At 35.2% G+C, this 27,427-nt stretch overlaps 1 protein-coding gene and 2 long non-coding RNA genes across 3 annotated transcripts in view; 2 read left to right on the forward strand and 1 right to left on the reverse strand.

Annotated features, from left to right (window-relative positions):
- Positions 1–8,220, reverse strand: part of LOC134806676 (golgin subfamily A member 4-like) — a 28,665-nt gene extending 20,445 nt beyond the window's left edge. The window contains exons 1-6 of the mRNA XM_063780003.1: positions 8,161–8,220; positions 7,105–7,296; positions 6,307–6,422; positions 4,381–4,489; positions 3,817–3,967; positions 3,304–3,443 (exon numbers count right to left, since the gene is read on the reverse strand). Coding sequence (XP_063636073.1) covers positions 3,304–3,443; positions 3,817–3,967; positions 4,381–4,489; positions 6,307–6,422; positions 7,105–7,296; positions 8,161–8,220 — 768 coding nt within the window. The remainder of the gene's footprint in view (positions 1–3,303; positions 3,444–3,816; positions 3,968–4,380; positions 4,490–6,306; positions 6,423–7,104; positions 7,297–8,160) is intronic.
- LOC134789402 (uncharacterized) overlaps positions 1–27,427 on the forward strand; it is a 368,254-nt gene that overhangs the window by 22,111 nt on the left and 318,716 nt on the right. The gene's annotated exons all lie outside the window — the stretch shown is intronic.
- LOC134789398 (uncharacterized) overlaps positions 13,992–27,427 on the forward strand; it is a 92,556-nt gene continuing 79,120 nt past the window's right edge. Inside the window, exons 1-2 of the long non-coding RNA XR_010144044.1 lie at positions 13,992–14,073; positions 19,616–19,706. This is a non-coding gene — a long non-coding RNA (uncharacterized LOC134789398). The remainder of the gene's footprint in view (positions 14,074–19,615; positions 19,707–27,427) is intronic.

Here is a 27,427-nt window from a genome sequence, read left to right on the forward strand (position 1 = left end):
ATATAGACTGAGAGAAATGAAATATTATTCACCCTCACAGTCACCACATTTAAGTAGTTACTATGAGAGGGAACAGGAAGTTGAGAAAATTTTACGGACCGTGCAACTAAAATAGCTGCACCACCGTGCCCATCACTCCTGTCATCACGAAGACATGCGAAGCCCGGAACTCTAAAAATAGAACCAGGCTTCAACCATGTCTCCTGGACAGCAAAAAGAAACGGGTTATATTTATTAACAAGATAAGCTATATCAGATTTTTTATTACGGATGCTGCGACAGTTCCATTGAACTATCGTGGTTAAAGCCATTATCTGAGGAAAATACAGATATGAGATTAAATAACTTTTGACGCATGATGTTCGGTTCAACAGAGGTCGAACTGTTAAGGACAATATCAACGAGAGAAAACACGAATTTAATTAAATTATCGTTTTTATTAGCATGTTCATTGTTTAATGCACAACCATTAGGTTGCGAAGATATGGGTTCCCTAACAATATTGTCATGAGCCATACTGTCGTAACCAGGACTGGAGACAGATGGAGATTTTCGCGGCAAAAAGACAGTTTTGCGGTAAGAGTGAGATACATTTTGATTGGAAGAGGCAGCAGGTACAGAAGTCGATTGTTGAGATACAGAAATACCATCAGACTGAACAATAGGGGAGGGAGAAAGAGAAACATCAGCAAATGATTTTCGTACATTTAGGTAACGAGCAGCAGCTTCCAGATATGGTAAATTTTCCTGAGACATGGCTAATTTTATGTTACGTTGTCTATGATGCTCTGGGCAAATTTGGTATCACAGTGGTCACCAGAACAAAATAGACAAGTAAAAACGGTTTTATTACAAGTTGCTCCTTCGTGGTTCCCTGCGCATTTAAAGAAACGCGATTTTGACCGGCACTGGGCCTGAACATGTCCAAAACGACAGCAATTATTACATTGGATTGTAGGATACAAATAGCACTCTACCGGTAGGCTGTTATAAAAACAGTAACTATACATGTGGCGGCAAAGAACGGCCCGAAAATGTTACCACCGCAGACTCAGTAGGAACCCTCTGTTTCCGAGAATTTATTTCTTACAGTTTCAAAATCTGGGTGTGTGTATGTGGACTGAATGGAAGCCGAGGGTTGATTAATAGGTGACTTTTTGAAAGTAGAATTTTCGGTGTTTATATCAGCCCCACGTTTCTAAGAACGCGTTATACCATCAGTATTAATGTCTGCATTATTTAGTCTCTTCTTCTTCTTCCTCGCGTTATCCCGGCATTTTGCCACGGCTCATGGGACCCTGGGGTCCGCTTGACAACTAATCCCATGATTTGACGTAGGCACTAGTTTTTACGAAAGCGACTGCCATCTGACCTTCCAACCCAGAGGGTAAACTAGGCCTTATTGGGATTAGTCCGGTTTCCTCACGATGTTTTCCTTCACCGAAAAGCGCCTGGTAAATATCAAATGATATTTCGTACATAAGTTCCGAAAAACTCATTGGTACGAGCCGGGGTTTGAACCCGCGACCTCCGGATTGAAAGTCGCACGCTCTTACCGCTAGGCCACCAGCGCGTCCGCATTATTTAGTTTAAGACTACCGGGGAAGTATCCATCGCATCATCAGAAGTGCCCCCACCAGGGTCCGGCGGGTCGTTCTTCATTGTTTAGTAAACTTTAAAAACTTACCCTAAACAAAACAGGATCTAATAAATAAGTATATGATACGTAGATAATGTTAATAAAAATATGTATAAATAACACAACAAAACAGGTCTGAAACAAAAGAAAACTATTAATTAATTCAAATTTCGCGGACTTGCTACCAACAAAACCAAGATGGCGAACCCGAATCCTTTTAACGTAGATTTCATAAACGCTCGATATTGGTTTGGTCTGTCATTGCTTTTTAAGTTAGTGTAGCCACCGTTGGCGCTAGTAGTATATGCAGCTGTCATGCTCAGCCAATGTATGGTCGGACCGGATCTATACAGCGATTGCGAGCACGATGCTTGTTTTATGTATTAAATAATCTTAATTGTAAATGGTCATTATGTCGTATCTTCTTGCTGTGTAACTTTTTTTTCTTATTTAACTATTTGTTTACTGTATGTTATTTCTGTTTTTTTTCTTCTTGTCTGTTACCTTCCGTGATTCTTCTCACTTGATAGTCTCATCGGAAGATCAGCGCTGGAAGCCACCAGGAACATGCTGAGATGGGGCCATTTCGTGGCACTTTAATCTTATTTTGTGTTTTCTTTTTTTGTGTTTTTTTTGTATTGTACCGATTGTTTGTGCTTACGAATAAATCAATTCTATTCTATTTTATTCTATATAAAGTTTTTATAGTAGTAGGGGTCGGATCAAAAACTAAGTCAAAAACTAGTCCGACTCACGCTTGACTGCATATTTCTAATAGGTTTTCCTGTCATCTATAGGTAAAGAACTATTTTGTATATTTTTTTGAAAATTTTTGACCCAGTAGTTTGGGAGATAAAGGGGGGAATGGTAATTTTTTGGCTATTTTCTTAAATAACTTCTAAACTATTTATTTCAAAATGACAAAAATATATATATTTGAGATCCCCAAAATGAGCTCTTTCATTTGATATAGTTTGAAAAACATTATTTTTAACTTTTCTCATTCACCTCCCAAAAGTGGCCTCCATGTTTAAAATTCATTTATTTACGTAAGATGTCCGTCTTTGGGTCAATGGGCTGTGACAGACGGACAGACAGACACCCGCACGTGTGATCCTATAAGGGTTCCGTTTTTTTATTTTGAGGTACGGAACCCTAAAAACATAAAAGCTTATTCAAATTTTAGTTATTCGATCTGTTTCCGATGTGAGTCTCTTAATTTCAAACTCTGGTAAATCCATCTGTTAGATTATGCGATTTTGGTATTAAGTAAAGGTAATAGGACTAATAGGGTAGATATTTGCTGAGAGGGTCGAATGGATTTACCCAAGTTTGAAGTACACATATGATTTTTAAAGAAGTTATGCTGATCTGTCAGTGTCAAAAGTGACGTTTTTGGTTGAAGAAATGTCGCTTTAGACACTGACAGATCAGCATCATATCGAAAACAGATCGAATAACTAAAATACCAATACGCCTATTAATTAATAAGTACTTAAAATTCTCGCGTTTGGTACACATATTAAATGATATGAACGGGTCTACCGCGATACATCATCATCATAATCATAGGCCTTTGCGTCTATTGCAGACTCTTTACATCTAAACCTGCTTCACACAGTGCATTTTATAATAAGGCAAATAATAGTAAGTTTTATGATTACCGCTATTTTGGCCAAGGACTTTAATAAGCTTTCCTTGTCTTCACGACTCCGTTTTAGCTCAGCTGTGACTTGTTCTAGTCTAGTTTTGGTATCTTCTATCTCCTTCCATAACTCCGCTTCGGTTAGTGAAGGTTCATTTTCTACAAAAACCTTTTAAGTCAGGTTGGCCAAAGTCGTACCTAATATACTTTTTTTGTTAAAATATTCGTAGCTGCCTAGGGAAAGTTCTTTTGCCACGGTAACGTAAACGTATCATTTTCAGAAATTTAATTTGCCCGAATACACTATATCCAAAACCTAGAAAAGCATTGTTTTCTTAGGTAAAATTAGAATTGCTACCTTCTGAAAATTGCACGGCTTCTGAAGAAAACCGCGTTCGGACAAATGTTCTTAAAACAAAAATTCTTCAATATTCACTAATCTGTAAGTACTTTGAGGATAACAGTAATGCTATGTAGATAACCTTAAGTTAGGCATTTAAGTCGGTAGATATATATTTTACGTAGTGTTTACCTTTGCCCGGCAGGTAATCGAGGCACTTCTCGCTACTCATTTTCACAAGTCTATCCGATTGTTCCAAGAGTTGTCTGTTTTCGTCGTGTATATCTTTTATCCGTTTTTCTAGATCCATCACACGAGCCTCTGCTCTTATCCTATGTTCTTTCTGTTTAAATAATTAGTTATGAATTATGAACAGTGTAAATAGGAAAATTTTAAATAGGTACCTATTCAAGATTTTTGCTCAACATAGCGTGACGTGACATATTTAGTGCTATATTCCTAATCCTCTCAAAATTACACTTTGATTTAGATGAAATTTAGTATGAAGATAGTTTTAGTTATGGGAAAGGATATAGAAAACTAATGCTCAACAACATTTAAGACTTTCCGGTCGGTGCTACATCTATTGTCACTTGACAGTACTATTATTGCTACTTAGCAGTACTGATAATTCCGCTACTCGATGCTAGATGTCGACTATGAAAATATTAGTCTTTTTGGTACCAAAACTGATGAATGGAGGGAGCACTCTTGTCTTACTATATTTATCTATGGTATTAGTAAAGATTCAGGTACCTGCTCATCCAACTTCTCCTGTAGCCGGTCCAAGTTGCTCTGGTGCTTCAACTCGTGATCCTCGTAACCCTCGCTCATCGACTTGATTTGCTCTTGTAGCTCTGTGACCCTGATAACATACAGTTTTCGAAGATCAACGTAGTTTAACCCTTGGAACGCCACGCCCATCGTTCGCGGCGTGTCAATGTAAATTGTAAAAATTGTCGGAATGCACGGGGGTTTATATTGGGCTGTACTGTAGTAGGCTACAGTCTGAAGCCACGCGCGTCAGTTGACATCTTTAGCGGTCAAAGGACATCAAACAAAAGGCCATCGTGGGGTCAACCCAAATCATAGAGAAATTGTTAATAAGGTGATACTGTCATTGGGACTGCAATTAAAATTTGGTCTCATTAATTAAAGTTGTGTTTCCTAACAGCTACAGGATTTATGATTTATTATACCTACTCTTGTTAAAATTGCGTAAAACGTCGAGCTAGGTGGCCACTGACGAGCCTTCCAACAGTCCAAATGGCGTGGCTGCACTCCAAAATCGGTCCGTGAATGTCAAAAACGTACAATGTTTAATATTAGAATGCCGTCCATTTGGATGAATCCATTGATAACGGCATCCATTTGGAAGGCTCGTCAGGGCCTGCTTTGGAATTTTAACCGCCTTCCAAATCTTAAAAGGAGGAGGTTATCAATTCGGTTGTATGTTTTTTTTTGTTTTTTAATGTTTGTTACTCCATATCTCCGTCATTACTAGACCGATTTTAAAAATTCTATTTTTGATTGTATGTATATGCATACAGATTGGTCCCGTTTTTGCCGAAACCCAGTTCTGATGATGGGATCCATGAGGAAATCTTAAAGGCATGCGTATAGAGATTTTTGTATTTTCATCAGAAAATCAAGCATTTTCATTAAGAACTATCGCATTTGATGAAGTGGAACTGCTGATGATGATCAGAACAGAACTCTTCAACGACGCATAGTTCACGTTCGGCGATTTGTCCTCTTCGTTATGATTGTTAAGCAAATTAAGTTTTTAAGCCATATTTTTGTCAAGCTAGAGTTCTGATGATGGGATCCATGAGGAATCGAGGGAACTCCTCAAATCTTAAAGGCATGCGTATAGAGATTTTAGTATTTTCATCAGAAAATCAAGCATTTTCATTAAGAACTATCGCATTTGATGAAGTGGAACTGCTGATGATGATCAGAACAGAACTCTTCAACGACGCATAGTTCACGTTCGGCGATTTGTCCTCTTCGTTATGTTTGTTAAGCAAGTTAAGTTTTTAAGCCATATTTTTGTCAAGCTCGAGTTCTGATGATGGGATCCACGAGGAATCGAGGGAACTCCTCAAATCTTAAAGGCATGCGTATAGAGATTTTTCTATTTCCATCGGAATATCAAGCATTTACGTTAAAAACTGTCGCATCTGATGAATTGGAACTGCTGATGATTATCAGAACAGAACTCTTCAACGACGCATAGCACACGTTTGGCGATTTCGGTTTTGTGGTTTAGGTTAGGTTAGGACTGCTACCCTTACAGAAACGAAATGCTACCAGAAAAAGGTGACGAAGTGGATTACTATATCTGGTGATCAGTTAAATACCAGCCATTAATTTATATGGCATTTCAAACTGTTTTGAGAAGTCGGTTTTTTTATATTAAAGATTATTTTTTGTAAGAATAAAATCTAGCTTTTCATAGAACTTATCGATAGTTTTATTTTAGCTTTAGTTACACGTATCAGTACTTATAGAGTATTTTGACACGATATCGTAATATGTAGGAGTTTATTTTATTATAGATAGGTAAGGGGTTGTGCACAAATCACGCGAGGTGGTTTCGGCTACTTTTTAACAAATCCAGATCAAATTCATAACAAGTTATTACGAGCAGTATAAGCCTCGTTGTGTTGGCGTACGAACCTTAATTCTAGTGCGTTCCGTTGTAGGGTCAACATCTCGATAGTTACTTCTCCAGTTTTAGACTCTTCCATTAATTTCTTGGAACGCACGCCATAGCTAGTCTGACGAGAACGATGCTGAAAAAAGTAATGTAGGTAAAGGTATATAGTCTGCCCGCTTTTCTAAGATCAACGCCATAGTAAATGTAGCTATGGTGAACTAGATCTTAGAAATCGGACAGGCTATATCTATCTCTAAAGTCGAGCGACTTTCAATCCGGAGGTCGCCGGTTCAAACCCCGGCTCGTACTAATCAGTTTTTCGGAACTTATGTACGAAATATCATTTGATATTTACCACTCGCTTTTTGGTGAAGGAAAACATCGTGAGCAAACCGGAATAATCCCAACAAGGCCTAGTTTCTCCTCTGGGTGGAAGGTCAGACGGCAGTCGCTTTCGTAAAAACGAGTGTCTACGCCAATTCTCGGGATTAGTTGCCAAGCGGACTCCCGGCTCCCACGAGCCGTGGCAAAAAGCCGGGATAACACGAGGAAGATGATGATGATTGTGTTTTAACATCGGTGTGCCTAGTCAGTGATCTCATCTCATGGGCTATGACCACGCTAACTTTGCACTAACTTGACAGTACATTTCACTGAACTCCCTAGAAGGCGCTGCTTAGTTTCGAGATCGCAGATCAGCGAAATCGACTCCACACTCGCGTTCGCGGCTTCGCGCCGCGATTCGCGCACGAGTGTGGAGCGGGCTTTTTAATTTTGTCTGGAATTGTTAATGTCAAAGGTTACTAAAGAATGTTTACGAGTAACTCGTATTCCTTGTTCTTGCGCGCGGTATCCTGCATCTGCTTCTGCGTGGTCTTGAGCTCGCGCTCCAGCACCGTGATGCGCCCGCGCGCCGTGCGCAGCAAGCCCTCCGCCGTGGCAACCATGTGCTTAAGGGACTCGCGGGCGGCGCGCTCCTTGTTAAGTTTCTCTTTTAGATCTTGCGAGTTCTGTAACCATGTATACAGGTGTGAGCCACTAGGCTAATTGGGACTGCAATCGGTAACCCGTCTTAGTGGTATTAGTGTTGGTAGGTACTCGAGTCCTCGTTTTTACGATACTCTGCGCTTAAAAAACTTCTGAGTTTTTTAAGTCCCGAGTCGAGTCCTTTGTTGAGTCTTCTATAAGAATAAGAATCCGTGAACAATTTTATAGGATTTTTCTAAATAACAGTAAAGAAATTAGGCGTTATTTTATGATTTATGTACCTAATCTACAAATTATACATAAAGACAATGCATTTCGAAATTGTTTCTAAAAAGGACTTGGTGACTTCTCTACAACAGACTCGGGTCTCTATCAAGTTGAAAATAACTCGAGTTTAGACTTAATTATAAGAGTCTTCGAGTCGAGCCTTGAAGCAGAGGACTCAAAGGACTCGAGTCCTATCCAACACTAAGTGGTATTCCACTGAAAGCCTCGGTTACGTAACTGTTTTTTAAATCTTCAGATAAAATTAATAAGCCAACAATTAACATGAAATTTAATTACTTAGCTTTCTGTTCAACGACATTTTCTACGCAAACTATAGTAATGCAAACTATAGTCACATCACGGACATAGATTGCGCTTATGGCGTATAAATTCACTTGTATTAAACATATAACGTAACCTGCGTGAGCCAGATAGTTTATAAACAGGACTGTAAACGGAACATAGATAAGCATGTCGAGCAATCTTCCACTTAAAAAACGTGAGTGACTCGTTTTAATATACATAATTAACAGGTCTGTGTCGCACGTAGGATTTGTTAGGTATTAAAATTAAATAGACTTCTATTCCCTTCAGTTGTACCTGCCGTAAGAATGTCTTACCGTGCTACTTGTGTCGAATTTTACACTGGGAACTCTATCTCCTAAGTCATTCTTATCCATAGCTTCGGGTCCATTTTTTTGTAAACTAGACAACTCTTTGTATAATTGCCCTATTTTTGTTATCAAATCATCTCGATCTTTCCAAGCTGCTCTGTAAAATAGCAAGGTAGATTATCATGGTCTCTCTTATCTTGAATTATACTTTGAAGATTCAGAAAAGGAATCAAATCAGTAAATGAAATAATTATTAAATACTTAATTGTAAATATCATGGGATTGCTTTGTACATAAATAGGAGGCCGGTAAATAGAACAACATAACATACAAATACGTAAAATAAAATGAACTTTTTTAAAGGCATACTTGGAAATGTTCATGATGCGCTTTACTTTCTCCTCCAAATGCTTCGAAGTCTTGTTTATCAGTTTGTGAATCTCATCAGTCTCTGTGTCAAATTCATTCCTAATTTTCGCGTCTGATATCTAAAAAGATTTTAACGAGGCAATTATTCAAGTAAATATTGGCGGTAGAGTCTGTTTCAGCTAACTCTAGATTCTAGACCAACTGTGATGTCAAACTGTGAAAGTACTTCATATTTTCATATGAATTGATGTTTTTGGTTGCACGTCCACACTTTGTCACTGAAAAGTCTATGCCGAGATAGATTAGTGCATTTTCAGGCGGAGGCAGGGGAGTGTGTTGCGCTGTGCCCTGTGCCAAAGAAGTGGGAGGCAACCGGGGATTCGAATTGCAAATGCCTACTTTAACAATAGTTTGTGCACGTCGACACTAGGAAGAGTCGACCGAGTCCTGTGAACTTCTGTGACACCTGTTATTTAAGTTTTAACTAACATTTTTGTAATACGCTTATATATGCAAACGTGTTTTCGACTTCTATAGACCATATCAACTTTGTTCGTTAGGCTTTGTAGTATACCAAAGGGTAATAGTAGTATTTTTGTTGCTTAACCGCAACCTACAGAGAAGGTGGTTCTTCTTGCTCGAATTTCATAGAAACTTTCTTGGCACAATAGCTCCTATTATATAGGGTTTCTTCACTTGATTATGTAATGTTTGGGTAGTATATATATATTTCTGTCTACGCATAACGTAAAAAATACTAGATTTTGATTAATATTATTAAAAAAAAAGCCTTTGAATATTGGTAAAATTTAGCCCCATTGCTTGTTTGTGTGAGTGATGCTTATAGTATAGGTGTAATTCTAACATGGCGACTTCATTTGACAAGCACTGATTTTTAATTTATCAAAGGTGTAACAGATGGCACTTTAAAACCGCAACACAGATTACCTGTGTATTTTGTTTTATCTTCACTCAATAGAGGGAGATATATTTAATGCACAAAGCATGTTACGAGTATACTCATTTAAGAGTCTCCTTTCTGATATAATTTCATTCCCAGATTTAATATAACTTATATTATATAATAAAATACATTTATATAACTATATATTCAATAGAAAGGTCAGTCCAAATAATCATTCGCGTAACGGTCGTCCACCGAATAGCCTTGTAAATTCTGCTTTCGTTTCGGCAGAAATATAAATGTTCTCTGGAAAAGCCTATATTTATTGTCACAATGATTTTTAAACTAAAGTAGCTCTATTTTTCTCAAAAATATATATTTGGAGAAAAATGTCATCTTCTTGTAAATAAACAAGATTCTATATGTTCTGCTTGTGCATAACAATAGTAGATTGTTAACCAAGGCATCATTTCTTGATGATATTTTTTTCAAAAATGATGCCTTTCACCCGAGTTAAAACACTCTGTTTTTCATTTCGCATACGAGGAAAGTAAAATGCATGTGTTTTTTTAAATAAATTTTTATAGCAGGTATTTTTTGAGGGTAGGTACTTTCAATTAACAATTTAGCCAAAAGTATCGTTATTTATGGAATGGGGAGTCAAATATCAGAATGGAAATTGTATAACAAAACCATTTATACCCAAATTTCAATTGCTTATTGTAAAAAAAAAATCGTACTTGGAATTAGAACCTAAAATGCTCTAGTGCAGAAACGTATCATTTTCTGCACACCTTTTACAACAACAACGACCCTCTTTCATAGCATGAGAAATGAAACGGATATTTTTTGTTTTCTTAGCATTAGCATTTTTTCTCTCGATAATTTAATAAATTTGCAACATAGAAGAATCGTCATAAATTCATAATCATAAATATCAAAATATATAACAGGACATACATTTTTAGAAGATTTCCCCCCGCGACGTTTCCAAATGGTTTAAAGGGCAACATGCTCGCAACGTTTGGATGTCAATAAGTCGACAATGAAAAATTCTATTTCAAATCAAATCAAACTTGATATTTAGGGTTACTTAAATAAGAAGGCATTTTTCGCCCGGATCTACAATGGTCAAATGGTCTAGTGGCTTTTAGCTATTGAGTATAAGTCTAATAAGTTGAACAGCATGACACAGTTCAAATCACGAACAAAGACTCATTTCTTCTTGTTTTTATTTATTTATTTTATTTCATTTTTTGGCTTTTTATGACCTTATTTTTTTATCACACGATTAATTTACGATTTTTAATCATTATCAAATGGGACTTACCTAATCGCGTATAATTATGTTTTTAAAATTTACCTCCGAGTTCCAACGTTCCGACGGCGTAGTCCCCGTGGTTGTCGGGTCGGGCTCTTCTCTTAGACAACGGGGACAACGCCGTTCTCGAAAAGTTCGAAGGTAAATTTAAAAAACTTAACTAATACGGTTAAGTACTGTTTTTCTAAATAATAATATAATAGATAGTATTTATTTTAACTCTAAATTAGTTGTGATATATATCAGAAAAGGTGGAATGGCTGACCATATAGTCATCCAGCGTGGAAATGCTCTCAATTTCCTTTGGCATTGCATTTCCTAAAATCCTATCTAGATGGAACAACATTAGGAGATTATGTAAAATGGTAACTATATATAATTTCAATAAAATGTAGGTAAAGGTATTACTTAAGTTAAAGTATACTTCTTATGTAATTCGCGAACTTAATAGTTTTTAGGACTGACCAACAATGACTACGATATTTATGATAGGTACAGAAAGTAAGGCTTACTGCTGTATAAACGTAAGGAAACATAATTATAATTATGTACAACAATATATAGGTACCTAAATAAACGTTTTCGCATCCCATCATAATCACAATATTTTATTGTGTTTAAAGAACAATATATTTTGTTTTTTTCTGGTGAGCGCTGGTGGCCTAGCGGTAAGAGCGTGCGACTTTCAATCCGGAGGTCGCGGGTTCAAACCCCGGCTCGTACCAATGAGTTTTTCGGAACTTATGTACGAAATATCATTTGATATTTGCCAGTCGCTTTTCGGTGAAGGAAAACATCGTGAGGAAACCGGACTACTCCCAATAAGGCCTAGTTTCCCCTCTGGGTTGGAAGGTCAGATGGCAGTCGCTTTCGTAAAAACTAGTGCCTACGTCAAATCATGGGATTAGTTGTCAAGCGGACCCCAGGCTCCCATGAGCCGAGGCAAAATGCCGGGATAACGCGAGGAAGAAGAAGATTTTGTTTTTTTCTGTTTCTCATTACTTCCCCAAAATTCACTTGACTCACACGCCAGCCTAGTTAGTAGTGTTACGTTAGTACTAAGCTAACATTAAAACCGTTTTTGTAATTTTAGGTAAAATAATTTGCGTCATTTTCAATTGATAAAAAGAATAAAATATATAAATTATAAAACTTTTCACAAAATAAAATAAATTAAAAAATTAAGCACTGTCGTGATGTGTACCCAGAATCATTGTCACTAGCTTAAATTTATTCAAAACAGATGTTGTGGGTGCCACAAGCACATGACAATCAACGTCTGAAAATATCAGTTGGTTCTAAGTTACTTGTCAATGTCTCAAATAAGAATTTAAATTCTAAATTGTTTTCCAAAAAATAAAATTTCATGCGCTGCACTGCGCCCTCTAGGATACTTTACTGTAACATTCCAAATCTACTGACATTTGACGCTGACTTTAGGTATGTAAGTGTGCGTGAATGCAAGAAATTGCAATATTTTGTAGTTCGATTCCGATAATAACGAAATGAGACACTGTTGAGTTTGTGTGTGTGTGACACATGTTTCCATTTGGATGTAATATTTTTTATAGTTTTCGCAAATATCAACACATCTTATGAAACTGTTTGTATTTTGGGAGAAACGGTGAAAATCCACAATTCGTGCACACTGACGCCATCTTTTGGCTGATAATCGGCATCCCATCCCTAGACATCCACCTTAAGTACCGAACATTGTACATTTAATCCAAGAGCACTTACGCGCTTACGGAAATATTCCAAAAGTTTTAAGCGTCGCGTCATGATGTCGTTACCTAAATTGGCAACCTCTTGTGGGATTGTAAACAATTCGAACCTTAATCCTTCGACCGCTGACGAACCTGACAAAAATCAGAAGTTATATCTCTAGTCTCTACACTGAGAGAAAAATCATTAGTAAACTAAACCAGGAATTAAAAAACAGTTCTGTACTGGGGGAAAAAATGAAGTCTAGTAATAATTATAGACGTTTCACTATTTCTGTAAAGTTTATTTATTTCTACAAACAGCTCAGTAATCTTAAATCTAATTTCAAGGAACAGATAATAGAAATTGTAAGAACTAATAGAAATTGCAAAAGTCAATTTGTTCCTATTAGTTAACTCTCCTTGTCCCCGGATTAAGTTTATTTTTGAAATTCAAAAAATCTTGGGCTGGTCACACTTTGTGTAGTAGGAATTATAGTTTTGATACTAGAAAATATTTTTGAATTTCTGTGCACACGTAAGGTACCTAAGGAAATAAGTGAAATATACGTTGACGTGCACTCAAAGTCAGCTCACATAATTTCTACCACTATGTACAGTCAACGCTAACACATAATATGTTTACACTTTCCCGCCATATCCCATTGTAACAAGGCGAAAAATGAAATGTAGTGTAAATAAGACCTAGCTGGATAATACCGTAATATTAATCAATCACCAAAAATTTTGATTTTATTTATATTTTCCAGAACTTCTAGTTTATCCGTTTCTTTACACACTTGTCCTGTTTATGAGGTTCAGGTATTAATAATTTCACCGTACTTGATCAGAGTTATAGGCAACTGTTAGAACTAGTACTTAAAGTATCAAAATATTAATAGAGCACCAACCTACTAAATTGTTTACGACTTGTAAACATTGCAGTTTTTCGTTATACTGCGCTTCGCGTCGACTTCGCACATTGTCGTTTGCGGACCACACTCGCTATAGTCATTATTAATATTATTTAAAACTAGTAGTTCGCCCCGAACTGAGAACTCGCGGTTTGGCAAAAATTATATAGAGCGATTTCGTTGCATCTACTTACTCGTATAGTGCGACATAAAATAGTAGAAAATAATTTTTAAGAAAAATAAACCGACTTTTAAGGAGGTAAAACCACCCACTTTTCTAGTAGGTACCATTTCGTTTCTGTAAGGGTCGCAGTTTTAGCCTAACGAACCTGTTAACGAACTGTGTAACGAACGAGGTATCAAATGATATTTCGTACATAAGTTCCGAAAAAGTCATTGGTACGAGCCAGGATTTGAACCCGCGACCTCCGGATTGAAAGTCGGACGTCATATCCACTCGGCCACCACCGCTCTAGGTAGGTATTGTAATCCCAGCAAAACTGTGGATAGGTTGCTAGCATGTAATAATTTGAAGTATTTAATTAAGCTATTGCTCCATATATAAATAAATAACAATAGTAGCCTAACCTACCCTTTCCTTTAATAGACACCAGACACTTAACGGATAGAGTCTGGCTAGCCAAATTTTGTTGACAGATATTTCCTTGTTGCATCACCAATTGTCTATGCTTTAAAAAAAAGTTAAAAGTCTGTTGTCAATTTATGTCATTCATTCAAATTGTTCGCGGTTTATAAGACATTTATTTTAAATAATACTTAAGTAATATTAATAATGACTATACCGAGTGAGGTCCGCAACCTATTATTTAAGCTCGTAAATAATTACGACAATGTGCGAAGTCGACGTGAAGCGTTTTATAACGAAAAACTGCAATGTTTACAAGTCGGAAACAATTTAGTAGGTTGGTGCTCTATTAATATTTTGATATTTTTAGTACTAGTTCTAAACTTCTAACATTTCCCTATAACTTTGATTTAGTATGTGAATTTATTAATACCCGAATCTCATAAACAGGACAAGCGTGTAACAAAACGGATAATCTGGAAAATATCAATAAAATCAAAACATTGCAACGTAATCATATGTGTTTGTCGTTGACTATACTTTACATAGTGGTAGAAATTAATGTGAGCTGACTTTGAGTGCAGTCAACGTATATTTAACTTATTTCCTTAAGTACCTACGGAATGCACAGAAAATCAAAAATATTTTCCAGTATCAAAACTATAATTCCTACTACACACAGTGTGACCAGCCCAAGATTTTTTGAATTTCCCGCCAAAACTTTGGGTAATATTTCAGTAGCCAGACTCTAGTGGCAAATATATTGCCGTCTTCATTTTTTTAAATTATCTAATAACAGATTTTTTTTCTTTAAACTTTATACCGCCAAACTTGTCTCTGAAACTAGAGAATTGTGACTATCGGATAAATCCAGCAAAGAAAATTTTATTTACAAACATTTTTGTTCAAATGTAGACAATAGTTAAAGATCTAAGTTCAGGCCTAAGAATCATCATTTAACAAGGGATGGAATAACGTTTATCAGCTCTCCTTTTTTTCGTAGATTGGTACGAGTATATTCTCTTATGCGAACCAAAATTTATATTAACTAACAACACGTTCATTGAGAAAAAAAATAAAATATCTGAGTGGCATGACGGCAAATATCTTGCCGTTACCCACTAAAGGGTTAATACATATGTTATTAATCGCTGAAACGTCGGAAAAAAGGTAAAATAATGAAATTTAATAGGGTTAGACCCGTTAGTAACATTAATTAACAATAAAATGTGTTTGGCTACAAATCAAGACGATGCAAAGTGAACTAGATATTTGTTATGTTTCGAAATAGGACCACTATGTAAAGTAAATAAGTCGTAAAGTGTTGTTAAATGCCAAATAATTATGGTGTATGCGAGGTAACAAGATTTATGATAACATGCTTCTGCAGTTACAATATCATTTCACCACACCAGCTGGTAAAGGTTCTCTTCATTGTTCAAAAACTGGTAAGATAGTTGCATTTTATTCATGTGAATAAAATATCGGTATAATCCCGCTGTCCGCTTTTTGTTCTGTAGGTACGCAGTTCACTGAAGTATTACTACATATTTCCATCGAATACTAGTTTTTGCCTAATTAATGTTACTACCGGGTCTAACGCGATTAAATTTCATCGTTTCAGAGAATAATGAAATTTAATCGCTTTAGACCCGTTAGTAACATTAATTATGTGTCCAAATCGCGAGAGTAGTTTTTGCTTATAACAAATAAAACTAATATTACTATCATTCTACTATTATTATAAATTATTGCTAAAATTATAAAAATATATTAAAAACATGATTTTTGTACTCTACAACTTCTATCTGAAGCTTTTTGTTCTGTACGCAGTTATTTAGTCAACGGTGAATTTCAAATTCATGTTTCCATGTGTTGTCAGCCATCAGTCCCATACAAATTCGAAATTCCCATACAATCGAAAAATTGAATCTTGAGCGTTGCGAGGGTGCCAAATCACGAGGGTTAAACAATATTTGCCCCCGAGTGTAACACAAAATTTTTCACCACACCAACCTGAAGAAAATATTAACTGTAACATACCAAACAAAATCAAACCAAATCAAATCCAAATTAATGTTATTACATATTTATCATTCAAAATCATCATTTAAAAGTCAATTCTACCAGCAAACAAGAAAACAACTCAAAATTTGCATTTGATTACTTTGCCTCACATGTGAATAAAATGCAACTTTGCTATCAGTTTTTGAACAATCAAGAGAGCCTTTACCAGTTGGTGTGGTGAAAAGATAATTTAATACACTATTTGTATTTTGCCTCATTTAAAACTTTTTTGTAATGTACTAGATATTTTGTAAAAACTTAATTTAAAAAAAGTATCAATAATAAAACACCCTTTTTTTTTGGGCGGTCGTGTAAAAAATGAGATTTTTTTAAATAACTAATTAACGGTTGACTTTATCGATTTAATATAATATATGAACATCATTTTAAGCTCACATATAGAGCATTTGTTTAAAAAATAGCAATGAAATCGGACGAATACTTCTCGAGTTACGGTTGATTTTTTAAACTCAATATCCGCCATCTTGGATTGGTGACCATTTTGAGATGACAATCATGGTTTTTTAACATCATAATAAACCTATCTAACTGCTGTAAAAAGGAAATTTGGTACCCCCAAATTATAGCATTTTCTTAAATTTGGCTAGCTGGCTTAAGGACTAAAAAAATAAAAAAAGCGTAATTGCAAAATGTCATAACATAAAACCAGCCAGTGTGGGTGGAACCACAATCAAGCACGGTAGCATACCTAGTCCGCTGACTTTTTTCCTTTTATGACGAATTGAATTCTCCACTAACATCAACAGGTCGTGAGTAGAGATGCACCGGATATTCGGTTACTATCTGGTATCCGGCCTATACGGCCATTATTTTATTATCCGGCCGGAGACCGGAAGGTGACCTACTATCCGGCCGTATACCGGATAGTAACCTTGCTTGATTTCGGAGTAAACTAAATTGGATTTGAGAAACAGTCACGGTCATAATCGTACTCGTTTATTATTATAAAACAAGTTAAACATCCCACTGACTTGCACGCGCACTCATTTTGAACCTAGAAATGAGTTCGCGCGAATGTTCACTAGAAAACAGGTCAAATTAAAATTAAAAATAAATTAAATATCAAAACCTGCACAATGCGCACCTGAAATACCGAAATGTAGGTATAGTTCCGCCGGCCGAATATTCGGCGGCCGGATACCGGATAATCGGCCGATGGGCAGGCTGGATATCCGGTATCCGGTATCCGGCCAAACAACTATCCGTTGCATCTCTAGTTGTGAGGCGGCCTCGTATTCATTGTCAGAATGCGCATCTTACCGAGGCTGTCACCAGAGTCGATACCGGACCTTGCCTCTAGATCTTTTATTTGAACGTAAAGCCTTATGTACGTGTTCTGTAAAACATACATAGCTATTACATATTACTTCATAATCATACGCTCCCTAACATCTACATATAAATATTAAATGTACTTACGAGCCTATCGTCTGCTGTTTCTTTATGTAAATACGCTTATAAATTGAAATACTTGTAGAATACAGAAAATACACCATTTTCAATGTTAAATTTAAATATTGCTTTTAAGTATTGTTTGATATGTTTACCTAATTATAGGTAGGTATATGAACGTATCTTGTACGAAGGGATACTGATTTAATTCAATATTTATATATATAAATATGAAATGATAATCAAAGCTACCGAAATCGAAGTAGGTAGGTAGATAGGTATAAGTAGTTGTGGTATTTTGGCGGTTCCTTGAGTAAGTATCTGCCGAATCCTACACTACACCAGAACAGGTGACGCAGCAAAAAATTGTTGTGTCGCCTGTATGATTTTTAGTTTCTAAGGTTGTAATATAATTTTATTGTATTTGTGTCAGCCTGTAAGGTACCTATTTATGCCCCTTTGTTGACTGACAATTAAAAAATACATACTTGTTGGTGAGTCACCAGTTTCTCTATCTGTAAGATCTCCTGTCGTTTTTTCGCCAATTGCCGCAAAAGTTTGATCTTAACACTTCGTGGAAGGATTTTAATGTTCTCCTGCAAGATATCTTAATGCAGTGAAATGCGAAACCTCAATAATTGCAGCGAATCAGCTGGTCCCAGTCTCTTGGTACCAAAATACCTGTATAATTTTTTCCTTCTTTTTGCCTCTATAATTGTAAAAACTCTAAAAACTTAGTGTTATTTTTATCCATGACATATCTAACCTGACCCTACTTCTTATATGTATGAATTGAACACATAGGTACTAGGTAGGTAATTTATTTTCCAGGGGGCCGATTTTTGAATTTCGACCGCTCGATTTCGTGTATTTCGTTCAATAATATCTCCACTACTAGGTCTTTAAATTCTACTAATAGAATTGAAAACGAGTGGTCAATACCACTTGTTTCCAAATTTCTATCGCTTGTATTTCAAAAATTAGCACATCACCGTTTTCCACCGATTTTCGTGTGACGAAATCGAGCGATCGAAATTCAAAAATCGCCCCCCAGGACCATTATTATTGATAAGGTTTATTTAATTGAAATAAGTGCATGTGTGCAAAATCTAGAGATTCAGTCCATCCTAATAATAATTTAAGTTATTTGGTTAGAAGTCTGGCTAGCCAAATATTGTTGACAGATATTTCCTTGTTGTAAGGACTGTATCGTTTATTATGGGTTCAACTTTACTTAGCCGTTGTTTCTGGTATTATATTTTTATTAAAAAATTACACATATAGTTTTATAAATAGTGCTTTAATAATAAGTAACATTTCGTCCTGGGAGATCACGTAAAGCATATGGTTTGGACAATATTTATCTAATCCTCCCGAGTAACTACAACGATTTTGGGACAAATACTACAAGAAAATTTGCGGTTTGCGAACAAGACGAGATATTACACAAAAAAAAACGTACTATGTAAACAGCAATTACATATGCTTCGTAAAGCGAAACATCTGGGCATAGTCTAATCATTTCTTTTAGTTGGAAAAAAGTTTTGGATCTGTGCATGGTGGCCTTTTAGAGAATATGGCATGTTACTTACGACAACCCCGACTTTGGTATACAATATAACCATCATGGAGCGTTTCTATGGACCTGCTCTAGCCATGGTTCAACGCCATGAATGTCCGTTAAGCTTTGGATTTCGGTAGATTCTTTTAGCTGTTTCCCTCATTTCGCTTGCGTCAGAAATTGACGGGAATCCAAAATGTTGCATAAAAAGTCGTTTTCATGTAAAGATAAAAATTCACCACATTTATTCTGTGGATGTTCAATTGAGCAATCATGAAAAGGACACTTAGATGGCATATTTTGGCAGCATATTAACCTTTTGTTTCTTTAAATCGTACCAAGGAATCGGTGAAATAGTCTCAAATTAAGCTCGATAGGCTTGTCCAAATTATATTTGCTAGACGGTATTAAAATCATCATAAAGTCCCTAAAATAAAATAAATGTAAAACCTTCTTATATCAGATATGGCTTAAAAAAAACCCCAGATTATACCGTAAGAACATAGTAATCCAAAATAATACACACGTCAACAGTTAGACCATATCGCAGGTTTTATCTGTACCCATAATTAACGATACGGTCCTTATCACCAATTGTCTAAGATTAAAAAAAAAGCTAATAGTCTGTTGTTAATTTATGTCATTCATTGAAATTGTTCGCGGTTTATAAGGGGTTTATTTTAAATAATATTAATAATGACTATACCGAGTGAGGTCCGCAAACTATTATTTAACTACCTACTACTAGTTAAATAATAGTTTGCGCTCGTATTATTTAAGCTCATAAATAATTACGACAATGTGCTAAGTCGACGTGAAGCGTTGTATAACGAAAAACTGCAATGTTAATAAGTCGTAAACAATTTAGTAGGTTGGTGCTCTATTAATATATTGATACTTTAAGTACTTACTTGAAAGTTAAGAAGTTATAGGCATATAACTTTGAATATCTGGGAGACCGAGCTTTGCTCCTCGGACAACATATAAAAACTCAAAAATGCGCGTTTTCCCAGAGAGCGATATCTAGATAGATTTATCGCCCCCAAAAACCCACATATATCAAATTTCATCGAAATCGTTAGAGCCGTTTCCGAGATCCCCGAAATATATAAAAGAATTGCTCGTTTAAAGGTATTAGATTAAGTACGTGAAATTATTAATACTTGAATCTCATAAACATGACAAGTGTGTAAAGGAACGTATAAACTGGAAGTTCTGGAAAATCTCAATAAAATAAAAAAAAATTGGTGATGGATTAATATTACGGTATTGTCGAGCTAGGTCTTATTTACGCTACATTTCATTTTTCGCCTTGTTACAATGGTATATGGTGAGAAAGTGTAAACATATTGGGGCTTGTGCACAAATCACGCAAGCTTCGATAGGGGGAGGGGGAGTCCCGAAAAAATCACGATATTTTACTACAGTGAACGAAACTAAGAAAAAAAAACCTACCACATGAGTAGATACTTTTTCTCGGTTTCGTTAAACATAAATCTTCACTCTGCACTTCAAAATAGCGAGTCTATTTAACGAAAATAGAGAAATAAACAAGATTTTCTATATACAATACTATTTATCTTAAAATTAGGTCGAATGAAAAAATTTCAAAAAAATACACGTGAGGTTGTGTGAGGGGAGGCGGGGTAGCCAAAACCTCACCAAATATCACCAAGGGGGAGGGGGGGTCAAAAAGTAGCCGAAAACACCTCGCGTGATTTGTGCACAACCCCTTATGTGTTTGTCGTTGACTGTACTTTACATAGTGGTAGAAATTATGTGAGCTGACTTTGAGTGCACGTCAACTTATAATTATGTAACTTACGTGCACAGAAAATCATAAATATTTTCTAGTATCAAAACTATAATTCCTACTACAAAAAGTGTGACCAGCCAAAGATTTTTTGAATTTCCCGTAAAAAATTGTGTAATATTTCAGTAGCCAGACTCTAACTGATTGACAGTTTCGTCTCCATGCAAGCGGCGTATTTACCCTAGGGCCATCCGGGTAATGGCCCGGGGCGCCAACCCGCCAGGGGCGGCAGGGGCGGCGTTTGCGGCCGATTGCATTTTGTATTGGTTTTGGCGCCACCATTCAACCAACTTTTACTTTTTATTTTTTCCTTGTCAATATCAAATTCAAATTAACATATAAAATAGGGATAGGCTGTATCAGGGTCATCAGGGACACAGCCGCAGTGGTTTACGTAAAAAAGTTATCGCAAACGCCGCTTAGGGACGCTTATAGGGACCCCACAGTGTAAACTTGTAAAGGGCACCGCAGGCGCCCTGTATGAAAGAGCGCGCTTCGCGCGACCTTATAGTGTCGAGTGCGCCGTAGGCGCCCTCTGTAAATCAGAGCGAGCAAAGCTTATAGTGTAAAGGGCGCCTGCGGCGCCCTGAATGTAAGAAGCCTGACCTTACAGTGTAAAGGGCGCCGCATGCGCCCTGTATGCAAGAGCGTTCTAAGCTTACAGTCTCAGGCGCCCTATACCCGCTATAGAGCCGCCGCGGCCATAAATTCTAATGCATTATTTGAGGAGATGAACATGTTCTACTAGGGTTAAAAACGATCGGAATAGGAATAAAAAACTGTTTTTGCTTTATCCTTCTATACGAGGTATTTTGCGTCAGTTTTGTGCATTAATTTTCGCACACGGCAGTCGTAAAATTTCTGTAAAAAATGCCACATTTTTGTTTTTTTTACAGCTTAATAATCCCTCGTATTTAAATTTTCTAAATTTCATTAACATTGAATACAATCTATCAAATGACACCAATTTCACTAGAATCGGTTAATGGTCTGCAATGATGATGATGGAATGGACTGGAATGGATGGACTGGGTGGAATAAACACTGCAAATAGGGGTAATTTTAGCGCAGAATGCACCGTTTCTATTAGCGCAGAATCAGCGCCGTCTAATATAATCACCGCTGCACATGCAGTTCCGAGTAATGGCTACTTTTTTCTATACACTGATATCAAAACTATACATTTAAGGTATTATAATTACATAGTTACAGAAATATATGGCACCACTCCATAACACTTCGCTACATCTGGTTTTTGGTCCGACCTCCCCTGCTACGGGTTTTTAAGACGTTTACCTAACGTTTCATGTCAAAAATAATTAAAAATTCTGTATTTTTTTATTTAAACCGTTTTTTCATTAACTTCTGGGGCGGCGAAACTTATTGGCCCGGGGCGCCAAATTTCAAAATACGCCCCTGTCCATGTATAATGGAAAGAGGTACAACACGAATGAATAGGACAATTCCCAATTACAAACCAGAAACCACAAAGCGAATTGACAGGCGGGTTTATTAAACAAATTAGTGTTGCACTCTGGCGGCAGAACATTGCAGTAATACTCCCTATTGGTTGGTGGCGTCGCCAGGCGTGCTTGAACTTGGCTTATCATGTCGCCGCGTGTCTAGATAATGGTTTTAAAAATGGACCTCACCTTTTTCCGGGGCATTAACAGACTCTGAATTCTCAAAACCAGTCATTAATGAATGAGCCGAAGAATTCTGTAAGAGTACAAGATAAATACTCGTAATACGCTCAAGAGGGACTATGGTCAACCGGGTTAAATACAACTATGGGGTTATTGCGTCTATTTCGTCATTCTTGAATACTATTAGTCAGAACGCCCTCTATGTTACGTTTTCATAATTTATCACTAGACGAGAGCTATTATAGTCGCAATAATCCCATAGTTGCATTTATCCTGGTCGACCATGGGTGTGTAATGATCGCTATAACAATAAATGATATATTTTCATTCGATATAACAACATATGGTATAATTTTGAAAGATATATCACTAGTGTAATATAATCAATAATGTGTATACCAACAAGAGGAATAATTTTATATTGTATAGTTAAGGGTAGATATAAAATAAATTAAATCTAACGATTACCCAATACAAGTTATAAATGACATAATTTTTAGCTATATAATATAGCAAATATGACTTGGTGACAAATCGACGAAGCTCCGCTTTGCAAGGCTTCTATTTTCTGCTCTGAGGGACAAAAGATAACTAACGAACCTAACGTAACCCAACCTAAAACCTAAGCCCCCCGAGCCGCCTTCCTCTTTAGATATGTGGATTCCTGTGTCTATTTTTTTTACCTATACCATACTTGATTCGACTCTCCAATATCAAATAATATGTCTATAATACATAATAGCTAATTAATGATATACCGAACCTTATTATAAAGTATGTGCGTTATACTACCTTAGCATTAGGTTGAAAGATATTATAGCAAATACCTCTTTTACTATATGAGAGATATATCTGATAAAAATATGTCATTCGTATGTATATGTCTTATAAATTATATCCGTTGATCGTTATATCGACCAATAATATATCCATAGTTGTCATATATAGTGAACCGCACCCGGTCGACCATACCTAAACCTTGTTTTGATCATCCCGGTTAGCTAAAAGACGGGTAGAATACACCCCAATCTGCCCAGCTGATCAGGAGGACGATTTTTGAATTTCGATCGCTCCATTTCGTCACTCGAAAATCGGTGGAAAACGGCAACTGCTAATTTTTGAAATACGAGCGATAGAAATTTGGAATCGAGTGGTATTGACCACTCGTTTTCAATTCTATTAGTAGAATTTAAATGCCTAGTAGTAGATATTATTGAACGAAATACGCGAAATCGAGCGGTCGAAGTTCAAAAATCGGCCCCCTGAAATGTTGGTACCTCTACCTCAGGGACAGGAACCGGTTACCTTAACCGGGGTTTTTCATAGGGTTATTTTAGAGGTGTTTATAAAAACCCCTACCATAACGGTAACCGCTTAATAAGGTAACACTTTGATTCGGTAACCGTATCAGATCGAGTTAACCTCTGTTACCGGTAACCGAAATAAAAACCCAGTCTATTCAGTTACCTCATTATGAGGTTTTTGACCAGTTCAAACGATTGTAATCTTTACGCACACTTAAATTCAACTTATTATTGAATAACCGAGGTTGGCATGGGCGGTCTATGAAGCCTCCAGCACAAACAAGTTTTTTTGCCTTTTCTTTGTTTATCTTTATACCTACCTGTGTGTTCTTTATATTATTATATTATAACTAAAATAATTAAAATAAATAAATTAAATAAGTTGTATAAAAGAAAAAAATGAAAAAAATGAATTAAATGAAATAAATTAATTAAATTAAATAAATTAAATAAATTAATTAAATTAAATAAATTAAATAAATTAAATAAATTAAATAAATTAAATAAATTAAATAAATTAAATAAATTAAATAAATTAAATAAATTAAATAAATTAAATAAATTAAATAAATTAAATAAATTAAATAAATTAAATAAATTAAATAAATTAAATAAATTAAATAAATTAAATAAATTAAATAAATTAAAAAAATTAAATAAATTAAATAAATTAAATAAATTAAATAAATTAAATAAATTAAATAAATTAAATAAATTAAATAAATTAAATAAATTAAATAAATTAAATAAATTAAATAAATTAAATAAATTAAATAAATTAAATAAATTAAATAAATTAAATAAATTAAATAAATTAAATAAATTAAATAAATTAAATAAATTAAATAAATTAAATAAATTAAATAAATTAAATAAATTAAATAAATTAAATAAATTATTTAAATTAAATAAATTAAATGAATTAAATAAATTAAATGAATTAAATGAATTAAATGAATTAAATGAATTAAATGAATTAAATGAATTAAATGAATTAAATAAATTAAATAAATTAAATGAATTAAATAAATTAAATAAATTAAATAAATTAAATAAATTAAATAAATTAAATAAATTAAATAAATTAAATAAATTAAATAAATTAAATAAATTAAATAAATTAAATAAATTAAATAAATTAAATAAATTAAATAAATTAAATAAATTAAATAAATTAAATAAATTAAATAAATTAAATAAATTAAATAAATTAAATAAATTAAATAAATTAAATAAATTAAATAAATTAAATAAATTAAATAAATTAAATAAATTAAATAAATTAAATAAATTAAATTAAATAAAGTCAATAAAATCAACAAAATATAAATAAAGTAAATAAAATAAACAATTTTTTTGTATTTTTTTTAGTTCTGACGGCACATCACTAAAACTACTTTAATGTAGCAAACCAGTAAGCAACCGATAATAAAGGTTACCATAACTGAATGAAAACCTGTTAAAAACCCTTAACAAAAACCCTATCGCGATGGGGTTTTGAGATTAACTCGGTTAAAGGTTAGGGTTACCGTTTCAATAAGGTTACCATTACAATCAGGTAACAGTATGATAGGGTTACCGAATGATAAGGTAACCGAATCGATTGGGTTACCGAATTGATAGGATTAAGCGTAAAGAGGGGTTTTCCGGTCCTTGCTCTACCTACGAAGTTCCCGATCTAGTCGGACTATCAGTTAGCTAACCGTCAACTATCATTAATTACATAGTATTTTAGGTGAAATTGTCACACTACTGATATTAAATAGAGCTACAGTAGCGCTAGCACAACTGCCCGTTAAGTCCCAAGCCGCGTGCATATCATACATAACTCATCATTCTCGCGCTGTAATATGAAATAGTAGTACTCTGTAGTCTTTCTGGGTACATTGTCAGCAGCCTAACCTAAAAAAGCCTTACCTAAAAGAAGTGGAAGGATAATTCTTTATAGCAAAAACTATTCAAATATGGAGCGACCCTAATGTCTGTCGCCCTGTTACGATAAAACGATAATCAAAACAAACACAAAGTAATTTAAAACTACTTAATTATTTACAAGCGTGTGGTACAGTCACCTGCAATAAGATGTTACACAAAAAAAGGCAGCAATAATATCTGACACGATCTTATTTGTAGAGCCATAAGAGCGTGTCACATATTTTTGCGGCGTTCGAAGAGTAACATATTATTGCAGGTGACTGTACAACAGTACAGTGAGACTAACAATAACTGTGAGAAGCTTGACTTACTGTTGAATGACTTGAACGACTTGCAGATTTTGTGCCCTCTGCCGATTTCGATCGATGCTTAGGAGAGTCCTACAAAGCACGATTTACAATGTAAAATATTGTTTACCACACCAGGGGCGCGTTTCTCAAAAACTTATAACTTGTAATACAAGCGGACGTCACTTTTTAACAGCTTTTGTTAGAAAGGGACTTCCACTTGTATTACACTTAACGAAATTTGAAATTCGTCTGGTTGACGTAACTGGTGACCGAAGAACTGGCGGCTTCCTTGCACAACGTTGCTTTACAACGAGCATCCTTTTGGTATCATACAATGCCTCAAGGGCCTATTTTACGGGCTCGTGCTCGAAGTAAGTTTTAACATATATAGGGATTTCATCTTATTTTGATTTAACCTCTAAAAAATCACGAACAAGCGAAAGATTCTTTAACGACCTCCTAGCCTAAGTCGGTAGTGACCCAGCCTACGAAGCAGGAGGTCCCAGGTTCGAATCCTGGTAAGGGCAATTATTTATGTGTTCATCACAAATATTTGTTCCTTAGTTGTGGATGTTTTCTATGTATATAAGTATTTATATATATGTATGTATGTATATATTATATATATCGTCGTCTAGTACCGACAACACAAGCTTATTGCTTATTGAGCTTACTGTGGGACTAGGTCGATCTGTGTAAAGTTGTCCTAATATTTATTTATTTATTATTATTTATTATTCTGAAGTAGATTACGTATTTCGCTTGTTAGGGACCTAAAATTAGCACACATACGAGACTAGATACATACGGGGAGGCTAGCTGGAGTTTGTGTGTCGGATTTGTCAGCGCCGGTCTTCGACCCTTCAAAAACAAGTATTACCAGATCAAATTAAGACATAATGAAATTAATTTTAGTACCAAATTTTAAAGCAGGATCTTAGTTATTAAGCAAAGCTCCTTAATTATAAGTCGGTTTCCTAACATAAGTATCCACTTTTCTGTACAATTAGTACTTAAGTTGGGGCACCGATCGTACGCTTTTCCATCAATCATTATAAAATGTTACACGCGCAAGTTCTGGAGCCAATTCCAATAAATAAACCTTACGTGTAGCGTCTAAGATGTATCAGTGTTTGTACTAGGTACAAATACCGCCAATGGAACATTTGTTTATATGGATTGAGCAAAAATGATAAAATGAAATAAGTATGTAGCTTTTTGCAATCTGAATGTCCAAGTACCTACAACATGCGAATAAACCACATTTGCGTAGACGTACCTAGATGAGTTGACAGAAAAAGTACAGAAATACGAGTCTTTGCTCTACAAGTCCCTAGGGGTCTGGTCAATTTACGCACTATTAATCAGATTGCTTCAGCAAGAATTTAGTAGTCGAGAGCAGGACTTCAAGTATCTCTAAAGTCGCGCGTGATCAAACTCGCCATTC

This window comes from Cydia splendana, chromosome 3 (genome assembly GCF_910591565.1).
Source record: "Cydia splendana chromosome 3, ilCydSple1.2, whole genome shotgun sequence".
NCBI lineage: Eukaryota > Metazoa > Arthropoda > Insecta > Lepidoptera > Tortricidae > Cydia > Cydia splendana.